Source organism: Babylonia areolata, chromosome 7, assembly GCF_041734735.1.
Source record: "Babylonia areolata isolate BAREFJ2019XMU chromosome 7, ASM4173473v1, whole genome shotgun sequence".
Lineage (NCBI taxonomy): Eukaryota > Metazoa > Mollusca > Gastropoda > Neogastropoda > Buccinidae > Babylonia > Babylonia areolata.
In genome coordinates this window covers 54,826,000-54,847,206 of record NC_134882.1, presented here as the reverse complement: position 1 = coordinate 54,847,206, position 21,207 = coordinate 54,826,000, and the positions used below count along the sequence as shown (strand labels likewise).

The 21,207-nt window shown below is 40.7% G+C and overlaps 1 protein-coding gene across 1 annotated transcript in view; it reads right to left on the bottom strand.

Annotated features, from left to right (window-relative positions):
• Positions 1-20,532, bottom strand: part of LOC143284122 (nuclear pore complex protein Nup98-Nup96-like) — a 48,083-nt gene extending 27,551 nt beyond the window's left edge. Inside the window, 22 exon segments of the mRNA XM_076590777.1 lie at positions 572-685; positions 1,225-1,338; positions 2,036-2,175; positions 2,903-3,113; positions 3,613-3,805; positions 4,518-4,637; positions 5,166-5,362; positions 7,890-8,039; positions 8,530-8,629; positions 9,324-9,387; positions 10,496-10,681; positions 11,755-11,896; positions 12,611-12,721; positions 13,884-14,047; positions 15,114-15,264; positions 15,671-15,831; positions 16,454-16,558; positions 17,218-17,346; positions 18,069-18,218; positions 18,958-18,996; positions 19,626-19,690; positions 20,109-20,532. Coding sequence (XP_076446892.1) covers positions 572-685; positions 1,225-1,338; positions 2,036-2,175; positions 2,903-3,113; positions 3,613-3,805; positions 4,518-4,637; positions 5,166-5,362; positions 7,890-8,039; positions 8,530-8,629; positions 9,324-9,387; positions 10,496-10,681; positions 11,755-11,896; positions 12,611-12,721; positions 13,884-14,047; positions 15,114-15,264; positions 15,671-15,831; positions 16,454-16,558; positions 17,218-17,346; positions 18,069-18,218; positions 18,958-18,996; positions 19,626-19,690; positions 20,109-20,398 — 3,096 coding nt within the window. The 5' untranslated portion in view covers positions 20,399-20,532.
• Positions 20,533-21,207: the final 675 nt, after the last annotated feature.

Here is a 21,207-nt window from a genome sequence, read left to right as displayed (position 1 = left end):
GATCAGACCTTGCTGTGGATGGTGGTCAGGGTGTTACTCTTCAGGACAACACCACTTTACCAACGTCATCAGTGAGAAATGAACCCCCCCCCCCTCCCCCCCATGCACACAGCCGTTACATGGCTTGCTCTGCCGCAGCCCCTGTGCCAACAGTCTACAGGGAACTGTCGATAACAGGCTGACCCTGAGTCACCCTGCTGGTGTTTGGTTGTGCCCATTCTGATTCAACATACATCGCATATCACCAACTAAGCCCCTTACTGTCGACAGGTTGAGTGAACATCTCCACTGAAGTGGAAACCACCACTAAAACTTTCTTCCCGTTTGAATCCACAGGGCTGACTTATGGCTCACTGACTTGTATGAATATTCATCTTAGTAGTCTCTTGAAAGTTGTGTCATTCATCCTTAAGAAAGGTTCATGGACAAAATAAGGTCTACTGACAAATATGTGGATATTTCTCTCATTTGTATTACTGCAGGTTTTTTTTGGTTTTTTGTTGCTTTTTTGTTGTTGACTTTTTTGGAGGGTGGGGTGGGATCGTAAATCTAAACTACACTTCTGACTCACCTGTACTGATCTCTGGCTCTCTTCAGATGTCTTCAACTTTTTCTTCTCCTGTTCTGTAGGTTCGATGTCTTCATCCCCCTCCTCCGCAATGCCATACTTGGAAAAATGGGGAACCTGGAAAAACAAATCAGGGGTCAGTGCTGTTTGTCTGTCTGAAAAATGCCATTTTATGGGACACTTCGCTCTATTTTAAAGACTGCAACATTCAAATGTTATTCTAAGCATTTTACACACACAAAAAAAAAAAAGTTAATATGCTTTTTGATTGTCCAATGAAGATAACAATTGAATAATACAAATTATCAATGCTTTTTAACGTCTGAGAAGATAGGAACTGTATAATAAAAAAAAAAATGCCAATACCATTGAAAAGTCAATCCATGAAAAAACCAATCAGCCAAAATTTCATCAGAATAAGACTAACATAACCCCAATGAAACAACACAAACAAAAACTAGTACCTTTAATTCTCAACATCCATCCCCACACCCTCTTCCCATCTATCAATCTGAAAAAATAAAATAAAATAAAATAAAATAAATACCCTAGTCTCATGACACACAACCACCCTAACACCGCAATATTCATTACAAAACGTCAAGACTGACAAAAATAAATACAGAAATGAGAAAAAAATGAAAGAATGAACCAACCTCAAACACCCAGGAGCCAGTCTCTGGGCGGTAGTCGATGAACTTGGCGTTGATCATCCTGGATGTGGTTTCCAGCTTGTCTTGGTAGTTCATACTGACCAGTCTCTCCGGGCTCTGTTCAACAAGTGTCAGATGTGTAGGCTTTGTGTTCTATGTTACAACTTGCATCTCACCTTCATGACAACCTTGCGCACATGATTTGTATTAATCACATAAAGTTAAAGAAAAGACTAACTATAGAATTTATATGCTTTGGGTAATCACTGCCTAGTTAAGCAAACAAGAGAATGAGCACAAGTCAGCCATGAAAAGAAACACAAAAAAACAGAGAATACTCCTATCATATAAAACAAAAAACAGAGAATACTGCTATCATATAAAACAAAAAACAGAGAATACTCCAATCATATAAAACAAAAATCAGAGAATACTCCTAACATATAAAACAAAAATCAAAGGGCCATGGCTTTCACAATCTTCAAGGAAAGAGAGGTAAATACAGCTTCTGTAGTTGCATACATGGCATCAGCATTCATTCAATCACTCGTTATCAAATGCACACATACATACACACACACACACACACTCAGGATCCTCTACAGAAATGACAGACAATAAGAACACACAGAGACAGACAGAGAGAGAGAGTGAGAGAGAGAGAACAGGACAGGCACAGACAATACAAAACAACAGAAAGAGAGAGGTGCTGAAGAAGCTTAGTGTTCAACTGTGGAGAACGACGGCAGAGAAAGAGATCATGCAAAGAAAGGGGGCAAAAGGGACATAACTATTCCAGTGACATTTCTTTTACCTTGATCACCTCTCGGGTGGTTTTGTCGATGGGCCACACAAAGTTGAGTGTGACCTCTGCCCTGCGGTTCAAGCCCTCCCCAACAGGTGGTTTGGCGCTGTCGTCAGGGTACACCGAGATCTCCTTGCGGCGGAAATGGACTGCGCACAGAAAGGTCAGTGGTCAAGACCAGAGAAATGCATGCATGCCTTCCCAGAAGTCTTACCATCAGCAACGTATAATGTAAAAATCAGGAGCAAACTAAAATTGTCGGGAATTTTCAGGCACACCATATTCTTACTATTGTGCAGGTGTACATGTGCGCAAGTTCCCACACATTAAAAACCACAGACACAATAAGTCAGTTTCTCTTGATGTGTCAACAGCAAATCACCAGAGCATTCAGAACGGATGGAGAATTTGCATTTTCAAAGAGCGCATACATTAAAGTTTTCCACTTTTTATCACTGTAAATATAGCATCCATTCATAATGATCTTTCCTCAAGGTCTGGAAGCTTCAATTTTGTTTGTGTGTGTGTGTGTGTGTGTGTGTGTGTGTGTGTGTGTGTGTGTGTGCAGCAAGGTTTGGCCTCCATCTACTTCATCAGTCTCACACATTCCCTCATGACAGCTTGCCATCCTTTCGACTGAGCATGTTTTCTCCGACTTCAGCTCTGCTGTAGCTGGTTATGGATCTGCATCCTGTACATTCACACACTGTTCAATGTTTTACACAAAACACACACACACCACTGCTTTACACACACAATTTGTATCACACACACCACTTCGTTTTAGACACACATACACACAACACTTTGTTTTAAACACACACAAACATAAAAAAATTAAACACAACAAAAACACACACACAAATCACTACACACCAATGGAGTCCAAATCAAGCCCCGCCACGTTGACCACCCCGTAGAAGAAGACGGAGCCGTAGTTCTCCCGGCCAATGGTCAGCTCCTCCACAAAGCAGTTGCCGTCCTCGTCCACCATGCGACCCAGATCCTCCATGGAGGGGATGGTGTAGTAACCGGGTCGGGTCAGCACCACGCCCGCTGGATGGGGGGGGCTGTCCACTGGCAGCGGCTGTTGGCGATCATACAAAAACAGTAGGAATAACTGGAAGAACTGGCAATGGTGGTCAGCAACAATACAAAAACAACAGGAACGGAATATGATGATGGAAGGAAAAAAAAAGAGAAAAAAAAAGAAAAGAAAAAAAAAGAATAAAGAAAGTCGTCCATGGATGCTGAGAAAGCCCAGTATATCTGCAGAACTTAAATGCGTCCTCTGATTTCTCCTTAAAAAAAAAAAAAAAGAAGAAGAAAACAACAGGAATAGATGGAAGAGATGTGCTGGTAATGGCTGTCGGCAACAATTCCCACTAGGAATTCCCAACAGGATATTCCCACTAGGTTTTACAGTACTGATTGATCAAAACAAAATAGTTATCATCCGCCCACTTCATCCATTGGTATTCAGGTTTGTTGAACATCTGCAATGCAAGTAAGAAAGCTGTTCCTTCTGATACACATTCTGCCAACTCTCCACACACACACACACACGCACAACATTGTCCACTCACATCGACAGACAGGTTGGACATGTTGCTGTTGGTGATGTTGCTGTCGTAGGTGTTGTCCTGCTCCGTCTGACTGATGTTCTGACCCTGCTCCAGATCCTCCTCCTCCTCCCCCTCCGGCCGATCGGGCTCCAGAGGCAGGGAGTCCTGAAGGCGGGGGTACAAGGTCTGCACCGTGTTGTCCATCCCACCACGCCTGCAACAATGCAGAACACGGGATGTATAGCATCAAGAAAAACTGACATGGGGTCACGCTATTCATGCTCACAACACAAACGTAACATGTTACATTGAAGAGACACGCACATGTTTAGTTTTCTCAGGGATCACATAAATAGTATTCAAATGGATCAAATAATATCACACTCATATCTCAGAATGTTTTACATATCCAAGAGCAACTAGCAATTTGAAAAAAAAAAAATGTTTGAGCAACAAAAACTTCAAAACTGCAATATACCTGAAACGCTCAAACATAGCTGATCGGTCATCCAATAATCTAGCTGCATACTGTGACAGGGAGATGAATCTCAGCCCTAGATAAACAAGAGGTCTGTACCCACGTCCAATCAACTATTCTCACCACGCAAACAATGGGAAGATGTGAGTAGCAGTGGCAGACACAACTTTACACTTGTTGCTCAAGAATGCAGACAAACGAGGTAGTAGCTCATTAAACTTGACACTTTTTGCACAAGGACTGCGACCACACAAATGATGGGAGGAAGAGAGGGTGCCGTGGCAGGCGTAACTAACCACTTGTTGCCCAAGGACGCAGACTAACAAAATAAAGGCTCATGTAACTTTTTGCTTGTTGCCCAAGGACGCAGACTAACAAAATAAAGGCTCATGTAACTTTTTGCTTGTTGCTCATGGATGCAGACAGAACAATTGTCATGGTAACTCACTCTCGATGTGGAGTATCTCCCATGTTGGCAGACGGGGACGACAGATCTGCCGACCTAATGACGGGGGTGGATTCTGGATCAACTTCATCACCTTGACCTTGCCGCTGGACATCCAATGGCCTGCACCAGAGTATGTCATCAACAGAAATTTGACATGCTGCTTCAAGTTGCAATTTGCTATAAACTACAGAGCTAAATGAGCCAGGGATCCAATAATAAGCTTAACATTTAGCAAACAAGACAAATTTCTTTCTTTCGATTAAATCATCAACCTATGCACATATACAGCAAATATAAATGGACCAGTGATTTCTGATCATTTCAGCTCAAAGGGAATTGCTCAAACTGTACAGAGTGGAATGTCTTCAGAGCATGCCTCAATAAAAGTGTGAAAGCTTTTTGCAAGACATTCATGAAAGCAAAAAGAAGTGAAAGAGGAGATTACAAACAGATCAAGGTCAGATACACGGAGTGCCACAAACAGGTAAATAAGAGCACAAACAAAGCAACAAACACACATAAGTTTCACATGCCCACATAAACACAACACACACACTCTCTCTCACATGAAAATAAACCACACATTCACCAGGTGACTGGGGCAACACACACACACACACAAAGAGCCAACACGAACCACACACTCACCTGGTGATCGGGGTGATATTCCGTCCGGAGACCTGTGGACCATCTGGGGTGTCCACCTGGGAGCTGGAACGACTCAGAATGCTGCCAGTCGCTCCCCCTTTCTTCAGCACCAACTTCTTCACGCTGCGTCGTGGCACAAAGGTCTCTCCACCAAATCCCAGGTCTTCCTCCTCCTCCAGACCTTCAAACAACTGACCCTGCACACACACATGTGCATTTCATCACTACAATGATGTGCTGAATGTACTGTGAAGATATATCAAATGAACAATCTGTTGTGAAAATGCTAAAATTAGTAATAGGTATTACTTCATAACACGCTCTACCTCCTTAACACACAGACAATGAGTGCCACAGAGCACCCAGAGAGCTAATAAATAACATCAATATAGCAGCCCAGAGAGCTAATAATTAACATCAATATAGCAGCCCAGAGAGCTAATAAATAACATCAATATAGCAGCCCAGAGAGCTAATAAATAACATCAATATAGCAGCCCAGAGAGCTAATAAATAACATCAATATAGCAGCCCAGAGAGCTAATAATTAACATCAATATAGCAGCCCAGAGAGCTAATAAATAACATCAATATAGCAGCCCAGAGAGCTAATAATTAACATCAATATACCAGCCCAGAGAGCTAATAAATAACATCAATATAGCAGCCCAGAGAGCTAATAAATAACATCAATATAGCATCCCAGAGAGCTAATAAATAACATCAATATAGCAGCCCAGAGAGCTAATAAATAACATCAATATAGCAGCCCAGAGAGCTAATAAATAACATCAATATAGCAGCCCAGAGAGCTAATAATTAACATCAATATAGCAGCCCAGAGAGCTAATAAATAACATCAATATAGCAGCCCAGAGAGCTAATAAATAACATCAATATAGCAGCCCAGAGAGCTAATAATTAACATCAATATAGCAGCCCAGAGAGCTAATAAATAACATCAATATAGCAGCCCAGAGAGCTAATAATTAACATCAATATAGCAGCCCAGAGAGCTAATAAATAACATCAATATAGCAGCCCAGAGAGCTAATAAATAACATCAATATAGCAGCCCAGAGAGCTAATAATTAACATCAATACAGCAGCCCAGAGAGCTAATAATTAACATCAATATAGCAGCCCAGAGAGTTAATAACATCAATATAGCAGCCCAGAGAGCTAATAACATCAATATAGGGTCCCAGAGTGCTACTAATTAACATCAATGTTGGAAAAAAATGGTTACAAAAATTAACATCAAAGTACACAATACTCAAGACTTTCAAGCATGACAAATCGAATGTGTTGATGACAAAGTACATGCACACACACACCAACCACACCACACACAAAAATCCAGACATCCATGAAAGAAAATTTGTACAGATGCATTTTCAGGCCAGTTTTGTTGCTTGAGGTAGTTCAGATCACACAGCTTGCAATCTTTTCAGCAATTAGGCAATTCTTTTCTTTTCCTGACATAACAGCTCAGTACACACAAACACTCCACACGTCACAAGGAGGCGATAAAAACAAGGTCCCTTGTACAGCATGCACTTAGCACACAATGAAGAACTTACGGCAACAAAAGAGTGGTCCCTGGAAAAATTCAGAAGAAAAATCCACTACACAATATGCATGTGCATGTGTGTCGGTGACTGAAGCTTACTGAATGACACAGGAAACTAATGATATGCGCTTAAAAGCAGCTGTCAGTCAGCTGTACCATGGCAGGCAGGCAGGCTGCCATGCAAATGACTCTCAAAAGTGCTTACAGTTTGGCCTCTGACCAAAGACAGGCAGCCGCTATGTATCACTGATATGCAAATGACTCTCAAAAGTGCTTACAGTTTGGCCTCTGACCAAAGACAGGCAGCCGCTATGTATCACTGATATGCAAATGACTCTCAAAAGTGCTTACAGTTTGGCCTCTGACCAAAGACAGGCAGCCACTATGTATCACTGATATGCAAATGACTCTCAAAAGTGCTTACAGTTTGGCCTCTGACCAAAGACAGGCAGCCACTATGTATCACTGATATGCAAATGACTCTCAAAAGTGCTTACAGTTTGGCCTCTGACCAAAGACAGGCAGCCACTATGTATCACTGATATGCAAATGACTCTCAAAAGTGCTTACAGTTTGGCCTCTGACCAAAGACAGGCAGCCACTATGTATCACTGATATGCAAATGACTCTCAAAAGTGCTTACAGTTTGGCCTCTGACCAAAGACAGGCAGCCACTATGTATCACTGATATGCAAATGACTCTCAAAAGTGCTTACAGTTTGGCCTCTGACCAAAGACAGGCAGCCACTATGTATCACTGATATGCAAATGACTCTCAAAAGTGCTTACAGTTTGGCCTCTGACCAAAGACAGGCAGCCACTATGTATCACTGATATGCAAATGACTCTCAAAAGTGCTTACAGTTTGGCCTCTGACCAAAGACAGGCAGCCACTATGTATCACTGATATGCAAATGACTCTCAAAAGTGCTTAGAGTTTGGCCTCTGACCAAAGACAGGCAGCTGCTATGTATCACTGATATGCAAATGACTCTCAAAAGAGCTTACAGTTTGGCCTCTGACCAAAGACAGGCAGCTGCTATGTATCACTGATAATAATAATAATGTTCATTTTTTCCAGTGCACAGACAATAGCTGTGACAACCATCACCACCACACTGAAGACATTGCACAACCGCTACCTGTCTCACCTTGCTGCCAGTCATCAACCCATGCAGGGCTTTGGGTTTAATCTTGGCCACAGGACGAGGGCTGACCTTGTAACCTCCGGAATCCAACACTGCCTTCTGGGCCACTGGATTGGTCGGCTTCAGAACCTCTTCTCGTTTCCCAGAGTTCTGCTGCAACATCACCAACAAGTCCTCATCAATTTTAAACATCTAAAATCTAGAAATTACTGAACTAAGACCTGGCTGGTGATAGTATCAAGATAATGGCTGCAGATTTGTTCCTTGGACTTCAGGTAATATGTACAAATGTCAATGCATTATCAATTCAAGTTTCATACAAGCAGTATCAACGGATGGCAATCATACACCTCTTCAACAAAACTGTTGATATGTCACCTCAATTATCTCTCAAAAGAAATTACGATGCAGTTGTGTAGCTGACAATATCAGCATAAGATCTATACACATAAGAAACAAGTAAATGTCTAAGCATTCAAAGCAATCAAATAAAATCACTATGAAATATTCATGAACTTATACCAGAATCTGTTGACATACTCTGATCATGCTGACGCAATGAATGAGCAGTGATCACATGTTCTGTAGTTCTCCACCAGCAGTTTTCACACACTCACACACACACACACAGAGCAATCCTTACATTTTTCAGGTTCCAGAAAAGCGGGGAGTCCCCATAGGGAGAACACGCCAGAAGCTGCTGTTGAAGATCTCCTGCTGTGCTGCTGACCGACGTCGTCGTCCTGAACATACAACAACAAAATGGTGTAAAATTTTACTGCTGTCACCGTCCGGAAAGATAACGGCTGAGAAAAGAGTATCACTGAAATGTGTACAGCGGTACTGAATACCCCTTAAGTGACCAAGCTGCTGTTGGGATCTCTTCTGGTGTAGTTGATGGGGAAGAAAATAACCCACTCAAACATAAACTTTGTGGTACACCTTGTTTTTTTGTTCACGTTTTGCTCCTTACCCTAAGGCTATTGCTGAGGAACATATGCTGTTTGTGTACGTGTGTGTGTGTAAGCTTGTGTGTGTGTGTGTGTGGAGTCTTTCAACATTTTCAGGCTTGTGATATGCAGCTGCATGTGGCAAACGTAGACCAGTGTCTGCGATATATTCTGGGTCATCATATACACACTTGGCTCACCCAAGTCAACATGTGAGGCTGGTGTCGTCAGCCATGTGTGTGCTCATCCACTGATTGGGAAGGCAGCTGGTCAATATTTTGAGTGACACATCACGCCATATGCCATATCAGACCTACGTTCATGTTTATTCATAATTGAAATACGATCTTTTTCTGGGTTTGACAACGATTATGACACATTTCTTTCTGGCTGAAAGAAAATTGGGAATCTGGCCACAACTCCAGTATGACAAGTAACCCATCATGCTGGCAGTTAACAGGTTAACAAAATAAGAATTACAACTTACGTTCCAATGGTAGCAGCATTTCCTCCAAAAAGACCACCGGTAGGAGCTCCTCCCAAATTGAAAGCTGTTGTCAAATGAAACAAAAAACAGAGTGAATACGCATTCTCATAAACAAGGAAGAGTCCAATGCACACAATGCAACAAACGAAAGAAAAAAGAAAAGAAAAAAAGACGAGAACATGGAAACAAGATCTTTAATTGAATTTTATCAAGAATGTTTGGACAACTGCTGAATTTGAATTACAATGATAAGTTTAGTTATAAAGTACCCAATCAAATAAATTTTGCTCAAAGCATTTTACATTATGAAAGCTCCAATATACCAATACATTTAAATAAATTACAGTATCCATCAAAACATGCAAGTGAGAAACATCACAAACTATGACAAGACAATGCACCAGAAGTACACACTAAGTACAATACTCATAGCCAACTGTTTGTGCATTCATGCAAAAATACATGTTACATTTGTATGCATACACACATACGTAACAAAAAAATACCAGACAATTACAAAAATTTATAAACAAGCATTTTCTTAAACTGAAAAACACACATACACACACACAAACAAAAAAACAAACACATTTATTCAATCAGATTTGCTAACAGTGACATATTTCCTCCCTGAACCCTTCCAGTCTAATATCACTCATAGTGAAAACACATTTCACTAAAGAACAAATGCACCAGAAAAAAAACAACTTACTTCCCATGGGCAGTGAAAACATTTCACTAAAGAATAAATTCACCACACACACACACACAAACTTACTTTCCATGGATAGTGAAAACACATTTCACTAAAGAACAAATTCACCGAACGCACACACACACACACACACACGCACACACACAAATTATTTCCCGTGGATTGTGAAAATACAACTCACTAAAGAACAAATTTAACAGACACACACACACACACAAAAATACAACTTACTTCCCGTGGATAGTGAAAACACATTTCACTAAAGAACAAATTCACCACACACACACACACACAAAAACCCAACTTACTTCCCCTGGATAGTGAAAACACAATTCACTAAAGAACAAATTCACCACACACACACACACACACAAAACCCAGCTTACTTCCTGTGGATAGTGAAAACACAATTCACTAAAGAACAAATTCACCACACACACACAAAAACCCAACTTACTTCCTGTGGCACCAGTGGTACCGAAGCTGAGGCCCGGTTTGGCGGGCTGGTTACCGAACAGACCTCCTGTGGTGGCCCCGGTCCCCAGCCCTGTGCCGAACCCAGTCCCAGTGCCCAGACCCGTGGTTCCAGCCCCAAACCCTCCAGGCTTGGCAGCACCAAACAGGCCTCCTCCCGTGCTGGTGCCTGTCATCAACAAGGAAGCTGCTGTTGTAATGTCACTATTATAATCAAAAAAAAAAAGAAAGGAAGAAAAAAGAAAACAAAAAGAAACGGTCAAAGGTATATTGAAAATGATGGTGGAGAAAAACAACAAATGCTGGCAAACAACATTTCTGTCATTCATACGGATGCTTTACAACTTGATTCTATTTCACCATAAGCTTATTGTTTATCTAGGGCTGATATTTATCTCACTTTCACTTACCCAATCAACATTAAATTAAAGAGAAAAAGCGAGAGAGAGAGACGGAGAGAAGAAAAAAGCTAGGGGCAGGAATGAGAAAACAGGAAAGTTGAAACATCAAAGCTCCTCCTCTACCGTTATCCTGCTAAATATCCAAAAGCATAAACCATGTTAAGTACATGTTACTCTGCTTTAGTGTAAGCAATTATCAAGAAACATTTTTTTCACTGTTTTTCATTACTGAACGATGATTATTGAACAATGATCTGCATAGAATATGTTTCATCTTTTTTTTCACCACCCTCCTGCCTACTATCCCTTTCCTCTTTGATGCAAGCAAGTAGTTCTGATACTTAAAGTTTGCACTGAACAGGGTCTTCACACGTCAAGCAGTGGCCCAGCTGCAATGTACTGCCCAACTAGAAAATGTGTATCCACAGGGTAGAGTGCAATGTGTTGCCCAACTAGAAAACGTGTATCCACAGGGTAGAGTCCCATGTATGCACCTGGCTTTTTTTTCTCCCCTTAGCCCAAGATCTTGAGTGGCAGTCTGGGTGCTAGTCATTCAGATCAGACAACAAACTTGAAGTCCCATGTGCAACGCATGCACTTAGCGCACATAAAAGAACTCACAGCATTGAAAGGGTTGTCCCTGGCAAAAATTCTCTTGGAAAATCCATTTTCATAGTAGAATAAACACACCTTTTTTTCTTTCTTTTTTTTTTTATATAGAACAAACGCACCTGTAGACAGGACAAAAAAAAAAAGAGAAAAACTAAAAAGGATCTGCACTGTAGCAACGCTCACTCCCAACACAATAAAATGGCATTGTTCAATTCCATTTCTTACTTACCCCCAAAGCCTGTGCTGCCAGTGCCAAAAGAGAAGGCTGAGGATGTGGCTGGCTTGTTGAAGAGGCTTCCACCAGCACCAAACCCTGTGGATGCCGTTGTGGTGGTTCCAAACCCCAGGGGCTTGTTTCCCAATAAACCACCCTGAAACAAATCAGGTCAGTAGTGAAACTTTTCACCAGGAAAGAGATGCCCGGCATGAACTTACTTGTACTGCAAAACATGATTCATGTTGTACATGAACTTACTGGGACTGCAAAACATGATTCATGATTCATGTTGTACATGAACTTACTAGGACTGCAAAACATGACTCATGTTGTACATGAACTTACTAGGACTGCAAAACATGATTTATGATTCATGTTGTACATGAACTTACTAGGACTGCAAAATATGATTCATGTTGTACATGAACTGCAAATACGAAACAATAGAGTGGATGAGAGAAGAAAAAAAATGAAACAGAAAACCATGCTAAAAGGAAACACAAAGTTTCAAGTTTTTTGTTGATTTTTTAAGCCTATATCAGTATAAGGATTTATGTGTTTTGCACATGACAGAAAATCTGATCCATGCCAGCTCTTACAATGGCCTGTGTCACTGATACATCAAATAAGCACCAAAAGCTAAATCTTCCAAACATTCAGGACATTCATCATCAACTCCCACCAGTTTCTGTTCCCCTGTGTGTCTTAACACTAAGACAAAGTGAAACAAAGGCAGGAGATCACCAAAATGCTGTAAAAGAAATCCATATCATAAGGAAATACTCTAACCATGTCAAATTAAACAAAAACAAAAACAATAAAAACAAACAATAGCAATAATAATTAATAAAAAGATACATACACCTACCCCTGTCTGCGCAGCACCAAAGCCGCCAAATCCCGTGGAGGTGCCGAAGCCTGAGGGTTGACTGGTGCCAAACAGACCTCCAGACTGCGTGGTGGTCGTTCCAAACAAAGGCTGCACACAAACATCAAGGTTTCAAACAGAAGTGACTGCTCCACAGCCAGCTGCAAATGCTCAGTCTTTTCAAGTCATTCAGTAAAACTTCTCACCTTCCAAAATATGGGGTATGACTGCCTACATGGCTAGGTATGAAATTTGAAGTAAACGGTCATACATAAAAGCCTACTCATGCACACGGGTGGAAGTGGGAGGTAAAAAACTAACAAATGCAGAAGAAGAATTCATAAACCTACTTTCTATGCCACAGTGTCATGCCTGATATTTTGGATGTTATAACGCTTGCAATATCAGTAGAGTGTTGTGTTTCCAACCAAAATCATGCTCATGTTTATCATCAGTGAAGTGCCAAGCTAGATACTGTTAGAGCTACATGCACAGGTTTCAATTAATAAAATTACTAACAAGTCTGACAGTACGAAATGTCAATGAAGGGTAAGTCTCAAAGAGATTCTCTACTGATAAGAGATCACACACAAACACACTCTCCATAAAGCATACGCCAACACCCTATCTCCCTGTTCTGTCATTCTGCAAGTTAATTCGCTTTGCACATTCACTCTCACCTCGGGCTGTTCGGCTTTTCTAATTTTTCCAACACGTTTTTTTTTCCTATAAACATGCTCATACTGTTTAAAATATCAGCACTTAGTGACAAAAGTGTGCGACAAAACTACAGGTAAACACAAGCAGACTGTGGTGAAGTGGTCAGTTTTGACAGGCTGATGACTGGAGGGTCTGACTGGTTCAATCCCCATCAGAGGTGGGTTTTCTGGCCAGTGGCCAGCACCCACCCTGAACCGTGTGCTACAGGATCAAATGGGTAGAATGGGACAGTACAGTTAGTCACTCAAGGATCACCCATTCACAGAATGGTTCTTTTGGTGCACTGCTCATATTTCCTGACAAACACTGCAGGTGTCTGTATCTCTCAGCCTGAATACCGCCAACATGTGTCAAGACAGTACAGTCTTGACAAGTAGTTCCAAACTGAAATGGACCCCCACATATCAGCATCTTCATCACCCATTTCATCATTCATCCTGATCAAAATACAGAAAGCAAAACGTCCCAAATTTTGGGGCACCACAAAAAAAAACACAAAAAACAAACAAACCAACCCACACACACACAGACCGAAAACAGAAGAATCTCTCACCTTGTTGGCACCGAACAGGGACCCCGCCTGTGTGGCAGCCGCCGTGCCGCCGAAGGAGAACCCCGACTGCGTGGTGGTGGCAGTGCTGGTGCCCCCAAAGAGAGGCTTGCTGGCCCCAAACAGCCCTCCCCCAGTGCTGGTGGAGGTGCCTGCACCACCAAAGCCTGGCATTGCAACACAACAACACATATGTGCTTATAGTTTTTTCATCCAGTGATGTTAATGCGAAATAGACATCTAGCATTGCAGCACATCACCACCTACATCCTTATCATCATCCAGCGATGTCATGTGAAACAGACATCCATCATTCCAACATAACAACACACATCCTTATCACCATCCAGTGATGTCATGTGAAACAGACATCCATCATTCCAACATAACAACACACATCCTTATCATCATCCAGTGATGTCATGTGAAACAGACATCCATCATTCCAACATAACAACACACATCCTTATCATCATCCAGTGATGTCATGTGAAACAGACATCCATCATTCCAACATAACAACACACATCCTTATCATCATCCAGTGATGTCATGTGAAACAGACATCCATCATTCCAACATAACAACACATACATCCTTATCACCATCCAGCGATGTCATGTGAAACAGACATCCATCATTCCAACATAACAACACATACATCCTTATCACCATCCAGTGATGTCATGTGAAACAAGACTTCTAGAACTGCAGCACTACACTACCTACCTGCTCATATTCATCCAGCAATGTTACGTGAAATACACTTATGGCATTGCAACACAACAAAACACAGGTATCAAATGCTAAATGCATGAAATTCTCAAATCAGATTCCATTGCCACCTCCAACATAAAATCCAGCTTTGCTTGCTGTTTTGTCAATTTTTTGTCAAATTTTTCTGGTGTTAGAAAAAAAAAAGAATGTAACTATTCTCAAGGTAACAGAACTATGTGTGCAGATAAGATAAGAATAACTTTATCATCTCATAAAGAAAAATTACATCAGGTAAGTCAAGACCAACAAATGCAATTACTCAACACAAAAAAAATTAACATGACTTAATCAAAAAGCAGCAAATAAACATACAACCCCTACCAGAGTCTGCACTAGTGGGTTACAGATAAGTATGTGTAATTAAACAAACAATACATTGATATAAGATCTGTGCATATCCACTTTTCTTTATGACTATCACAGACCACAAAACTCTGAACACTGTGCGATACTCACTGAAACCCCCAGTGGAGGATGCAGCTGGCTGACCGAAGCTGAAGCCTGTGTTGGCAGCTTGTGTGGCTGGTGTTGACTGCCCAAAGAAAGCAGTGGCTGTCCCCTGCTGCTTGCCCTTTCTGTTGGCCAGATAGTCTTCTACACGCAGTTCCTGCACAATATAAATATTTTTTTTTTTTTTTTTTAAATCATCAGCCTCCACACATTCAAATGCTTGTGAAAAAATTAGTGAAGCATGTTAAAAAAAAAAAAAAATACAAGCATCAATATGCAGAAAACACACACACACACACACACATATGCCCTGTTCTGAATAAAAATTAAGATTTAAAGTACTGAATGTAAGGTGAGGCTAGAGATCTCTTTCCAGTGCCTAATGCAGGCAGCCAAACCTCTGCTACACCTCAGTGATGATCTGGTAACCAGTCAGGTCAGTGCGCATGACAAAAACATTTCCCCAGCTAGATAATGTAGAACAATATTTACAAATACACTGCACACACACACACACACACACACACACACACATATACACACAGAGAGGAAAAGTTGCTTACCTCCAAACTCTTAGTCTCATATTCTTTCATGGCAGTGATGCACTGGTGTCTGGTGTTGATGTTGGTGGTGACACCGCTCTTTGACATGGTGTCCTGCCCCGAAGGCGGGTTGAACTTGATGGTAGTGCCACCCCCTGCCCCACTGCTGGCTCCTCCAAACACTGCAACAGGTCATAACAATGACTGACGCTGCATGGTGATAACTGCAATGCTTATCATCTTTATATCAAATACATGCCAACTTTTCCTCCAAAGAATTCAAAACTTAAAAATCAGTGATCATTCAGACTTTTTTTTTCTGTTCAAAGTATTCTGTCCACTAAATTCAAAATAAATCCTCCCAAGAATAAGTGCTCTCATAATAAGCTTGTTTCAGAATTCTAAGCTTGTTTCAGAATAAATGAAAGTGTTTTGACAAGCTTTCAACATAATCTAAAATTATGCTTAACCAATGGCTGTAATCAATTGATTTTTCCACTCAAGACATACAGTTTTTATTTCAAAATCTTGTCAAAACCATTCACATGTTGATTTCAAAGAGACTGCAATGTATCAATAAAGCCACTTGGTCTAAGTGCCTAAAACTGAACTATTTCTGCATAGCACAAAAGAAAAGCTTCCTGAGCCAAGACGTCAAGACTCTTCATTGGCTTCAAATAGAAGAATTTGATATGCGCAAGGAGTATTAAAATGACACTCAATCATCAGCCACTCCATAACTCAAAATAATTTTAAAAATCAACGGCAGCTCATGCAAGCTCTCAGACCAAGGGAGTGACTTACATCCTCCACCAGCGCTACCAAAAAGGGAACTGCCAGTGCTGGGCTGCTGCGTGGCTCCCCCAAACAACCCTCCACCCGTGCTGGCTGTCTGGGTGGTGCCGAACCCTGAAACAGATTGCATTCATTACTCTCTCCTCTGTGCCTCTGGCGGCTACACAGTGAGTGTGACAGAGCCCAACCCGAGCGCATCCTTATCAGTGATCTGTATGAAGTTTTGTACAGCACAAAAAAGGACAGTGGGGAGTAAAGGGTTGTCTTTGAAACCTGTGTAGTATCATCATTATATATCATGTATTTATAAACAGCCAAATCAAATTCTTGATAAAATAAAAAAAAGGGGGGGGGGGGGGGGTTGGGGGGTTGAATATCAAACCTCACAACTGTTGCTTAATTACATCATACACAAACACACACATGTATATGCAAAGTGCTGAATGTCTCCAAAACTTATCACATACACAAATGTCATTACAACAATACTGTTCATTACTTTTGTTTATAATATTTTTGTGGGGAGTTGGGGGGGAGGGGTAGGTGGGGGGTGGACAAGTCCTATGTGTACAGTTTCTAAATCCTTCACAACATTTTTTGTCAACATTTCAAAGCTCTGCTCAAAACCCACACCCGCAAAACACCTCAACAGTTTTACCAAACACCTTCCCAAGCCTTTCCTGACTGTACTAGGAACCCCTGCAGACCAACAGCAGGCGGTGGATGACATCACAATGCACGACGTAATCCCCCAGCCCAGAACAGGAACTTACCCCCAAAGCCCTGAGGCTTGGTGCCAAAGGCAGAGCCAGCCTGAGGGGTGGAGAACAGACCGCCTCCTCCAGTGTTCTGCTGTCCGAACAGCCCCCCAGAGGCACTGGTGTTGCTTGGAGTCCCAAAGCCTGACAGGACAAAAGATGCACAGTTAACCGTCACTGTTGTAATGACAAATCAATGATGCATAGCAACAAGAGAAAGAAAAAGAACGAGGGAAAGAGAAGCAGGGGGCAGGGTGTGGGTGAAAGAGAAAGAAAAGTAGCAAAAACAGGGAGACAGTGAGAAAGATGGAGTGAGAGAGGGGTAGAGAGAAGAGAGACGGGGAGAGAGAGAGTGCATGTGATCTGGTGCATGTGCATGAACTTCTATGTATGTAGGCATGCTAACACAGGGCAGTACCACATACACACAAAATACTTTTTACATATAAATCCTGTGTAATGCATCTTCATCTCTCAGGACCTAGAAAGCTTCACTACAAACCATTCCAAAGAAACTAGGAAAACTAATGATTAAAATACAGATACTCAGCTTAAAAAAAATAGAGAAGAAAAAAATAAACCAAGATTTTTGCAGTACTTGGAGTTAGTGACCAAATTTTCTCCATGAAGAAAAAAAGAAAAAGAAAAAGTAAAGTTTTCATTAGGTCACCTCAAATTTGAATGAAGTCTACAAATTTTCTTCTGAAACTGATTTCTGGCGTGTTTTCTAATTATAATGTGCAGATCAGTTTGCAAATTAACATATCTTACAACTGCACACACACACACACACTGCACACAGGACAGCACCCACACATATACACCACACATACACACAAGATATAAGAGGTAAAACAGCTACTAACTGAATCCAGTGGTCTGCTGCTGCTGGCCAAAGGTGTTGGTGGACTGCTGACCAAACAAACCACCAGTGGTGCCAGTGGCGGATGATCCGAACAGGCCACCACTGGCAGGAGTCTGTGCGCCAAATGCTGTGCTGCCAAACCCTGTCGTTGCTGAAATGATAATTAAGTCCATTAATACAGAATCCAAAAAAATGAACTGTATGAAGTATCGTATACAACTATCAATAAGTGAGGGAAACTCCAAACTGAAGTACCATGAGAACAGGCAATGAAAGGCTGCATCATCTTGGATAGCTTTCAGTTTTTTCAGGAAGTTGCTGCTGCTTTGGAAACCCACGAATTTGGCCCTTATGTCGTGACAAGACTTTATGCTTCAAATCAATCACAGTATATCTTAGTGACAACTGGCACAAAAGACACAGAACATGTGGTCCTAGTCTCCAATCTTACATCACAGCACACTGTACAAACTTACCCTCCTAGTCTCCAATCTTACATCACAGCACACTGTACAAACTTACCCTCCTAGTCTCCAATCTTACATCACAGCACACTGTACAAACTTACCCTCCTAGTCTCCAATCTTACATCACAGCACACTGTACAAACTTACCCTCCTAGTCTCCAATCTTACATCACAGCACACTGTACAAACTTACCCTCCTAGTCTCCAATCTTACATCACAGCACACTGTACAAACTTACCCTCCTAGTCTCCAATCTTACATCACAGCACACTGTACAAACTTACCCTCCTAGTCTCCAATCTTACATCACAGCACACTGTACAAACTTACCCTCCTAGTCTCCAATCTTACATCACAGCACACTGTACAAACTTACCCTCCTAGTCTCCAATCTTACATCACAGCACACTGTACAAACTTACCCTGTCCACCTCCGAATGGTGTTGAGGACCCAAACGTTGCTGAAAATTAAATTTCACTTTGAAGAAATATTCTACTCTGAACATGAACTGATCAATATATACTCCACACACATCTTATCAAAATGGTTAAAAAATTTACTTCATAGTTCATCACATGTAAGTGATTTTGTAAATTTGTTTTTCTTGAACATCTACATTCCCTTTCCTAAGCAAACATGCACTTTCCAGAAGTGTTGGCATTGTCAATAATTAACTTAACAAGTATAGGGTAGACATGGCAACTTTTGACAGTCAACCAGAATTTACTCTTGATCAGTTCATCATTTCATGCTCATTACTTACAAGTTACTGTCTTTGCTAATGTTATATTTTATACAGTTATTGTCCACTCTTGTCACGCCAGTTTACAGTACACACTCTGTGTTAAAAATAATAATACAAATCTGCCTTGATCACAATTATATTTATAAAGATATATAAAACCACACATTATGATATATATCTGAGATCACAAGGTCCAACTGAACAAAAACTAACAATAAACTATAAGGTAACATGGGTTGTGCTTGTATATCACTGATTTGAATTCCAGATATTATATTAATTATAAGTTACTGAATCAATCAGGGAGTAATACAGACGATGACAAAGTTTACAATTATACTTACAGGAAGAGGTGCCAAAGCCACCCAGCTTTGAGCCAAACATGGTGGTGGCTGCTTGTCTGCTTATCCTGTAAAAAAAAAAATGTAACTGATTTATGAGAACTGAGATTATATCATTATATATATATACAGTGGGAATGACTAAGTTATGTTAATTATACATTGCATTCAGAAGTGTAAATATCCAGCCTACTGAAATCAGCACTCCTGACAAAGAATAATTTCAGTACTTTATACTATTTTCCACATTTTTCATTGAGCAATCAATATATTTCTATCAATAAGGCAACCAGTACTAAATGCTGACAGCAGAGGAGAACCAGAGTGTCAGATCAGTAAACTACAAGTATTATACACTGTCAAAATCGTCGCAATTCCATCTTTAAGTCTGTTCCATTATACTTGCAGTTTACTGATCTGACAAAAGAGTTATTAGTTAATTACGGTGAAGCAGAAACACAAGTTCCCGCTCAGCCAATGACGTACCGCGATGCGACATTGGGCGAGCCTGAAGCAGGTGGTCTGGCGAGGAGGACAAAATGATGTAAGTAGAGTGACGTCACACATTCGGTGCGCGGGTTAGGAGGGAAAATGTTGTCTGCTGTAGCTTGTGCGTTAATAGTGTTGGCGCAAGCATAGCGCGCTTGGTCACATATATAAAATGTAAGTGTTCCTGCAGTGACAATGCCATTGGGCAGATTGTTCCACAAGTTCACAACCTTGTTACTATTTGTAAAAAAGTACGAAGAAAGGTCTGATTTGGTGAGTACTGCCATTTAAACATATTTTGTATGGCACTATTATCACAATGTCCATGCAAAACTTCACAAGTCTCCATAATATCACCCCTTAATCTACAATATTCAAGGCTTAGAAGTTTCAAACAACCTTGTTTCTCTTCACAAACACACATTATCCATTCCTAAAAATTGTACAATTTGCTTGGTAAATCTCTGCACATTTTCAATCAAGTCTATGTTTTCTTAGGTAAGAAGACCATACAGTCATACTACATATCCTATCTTACAACATAGGTCTAATGTTAATGTAGTAATCATTTAAATAATGGCACCATTACTAATCTTCATTTTTAAACTGGATTTGTGCCCAACTTTGATTGTTCATATGCCTTAGAATTTTACAACAGCCACTGATTTTTCAGCCTGATAAGTGATATCTCCAACAATTAATGAAAACTGCAGGTAATCACTGTAATTACACACAACAGAACATCCACAACAGAACATCCAAACAGTAAAATAAACATCAAGCATAAACTCGGAATAAAATAATTCACATGTATATGATTATGAATCCTTTCTACAATACACTATCCAAATTTCAGTAAGACTGAGAGAGATGGGAAGATCTAATCAAAATTTGTAAAACAAACATTTTATCATCTGAAATAGTGCAAAAATGAGAGTAGCAGTAACACTTATAAAATCATTTCTAAAGTTATTTCTATCAGTTCTAATAACACCAGTATTAAGACTGTAAGACTAACCCCACTAACAGTTCTTACAATATTCACATTTCTTCCCCTCCACTCCTCTACGTGACTGACAAGAGTGAACATCCACAC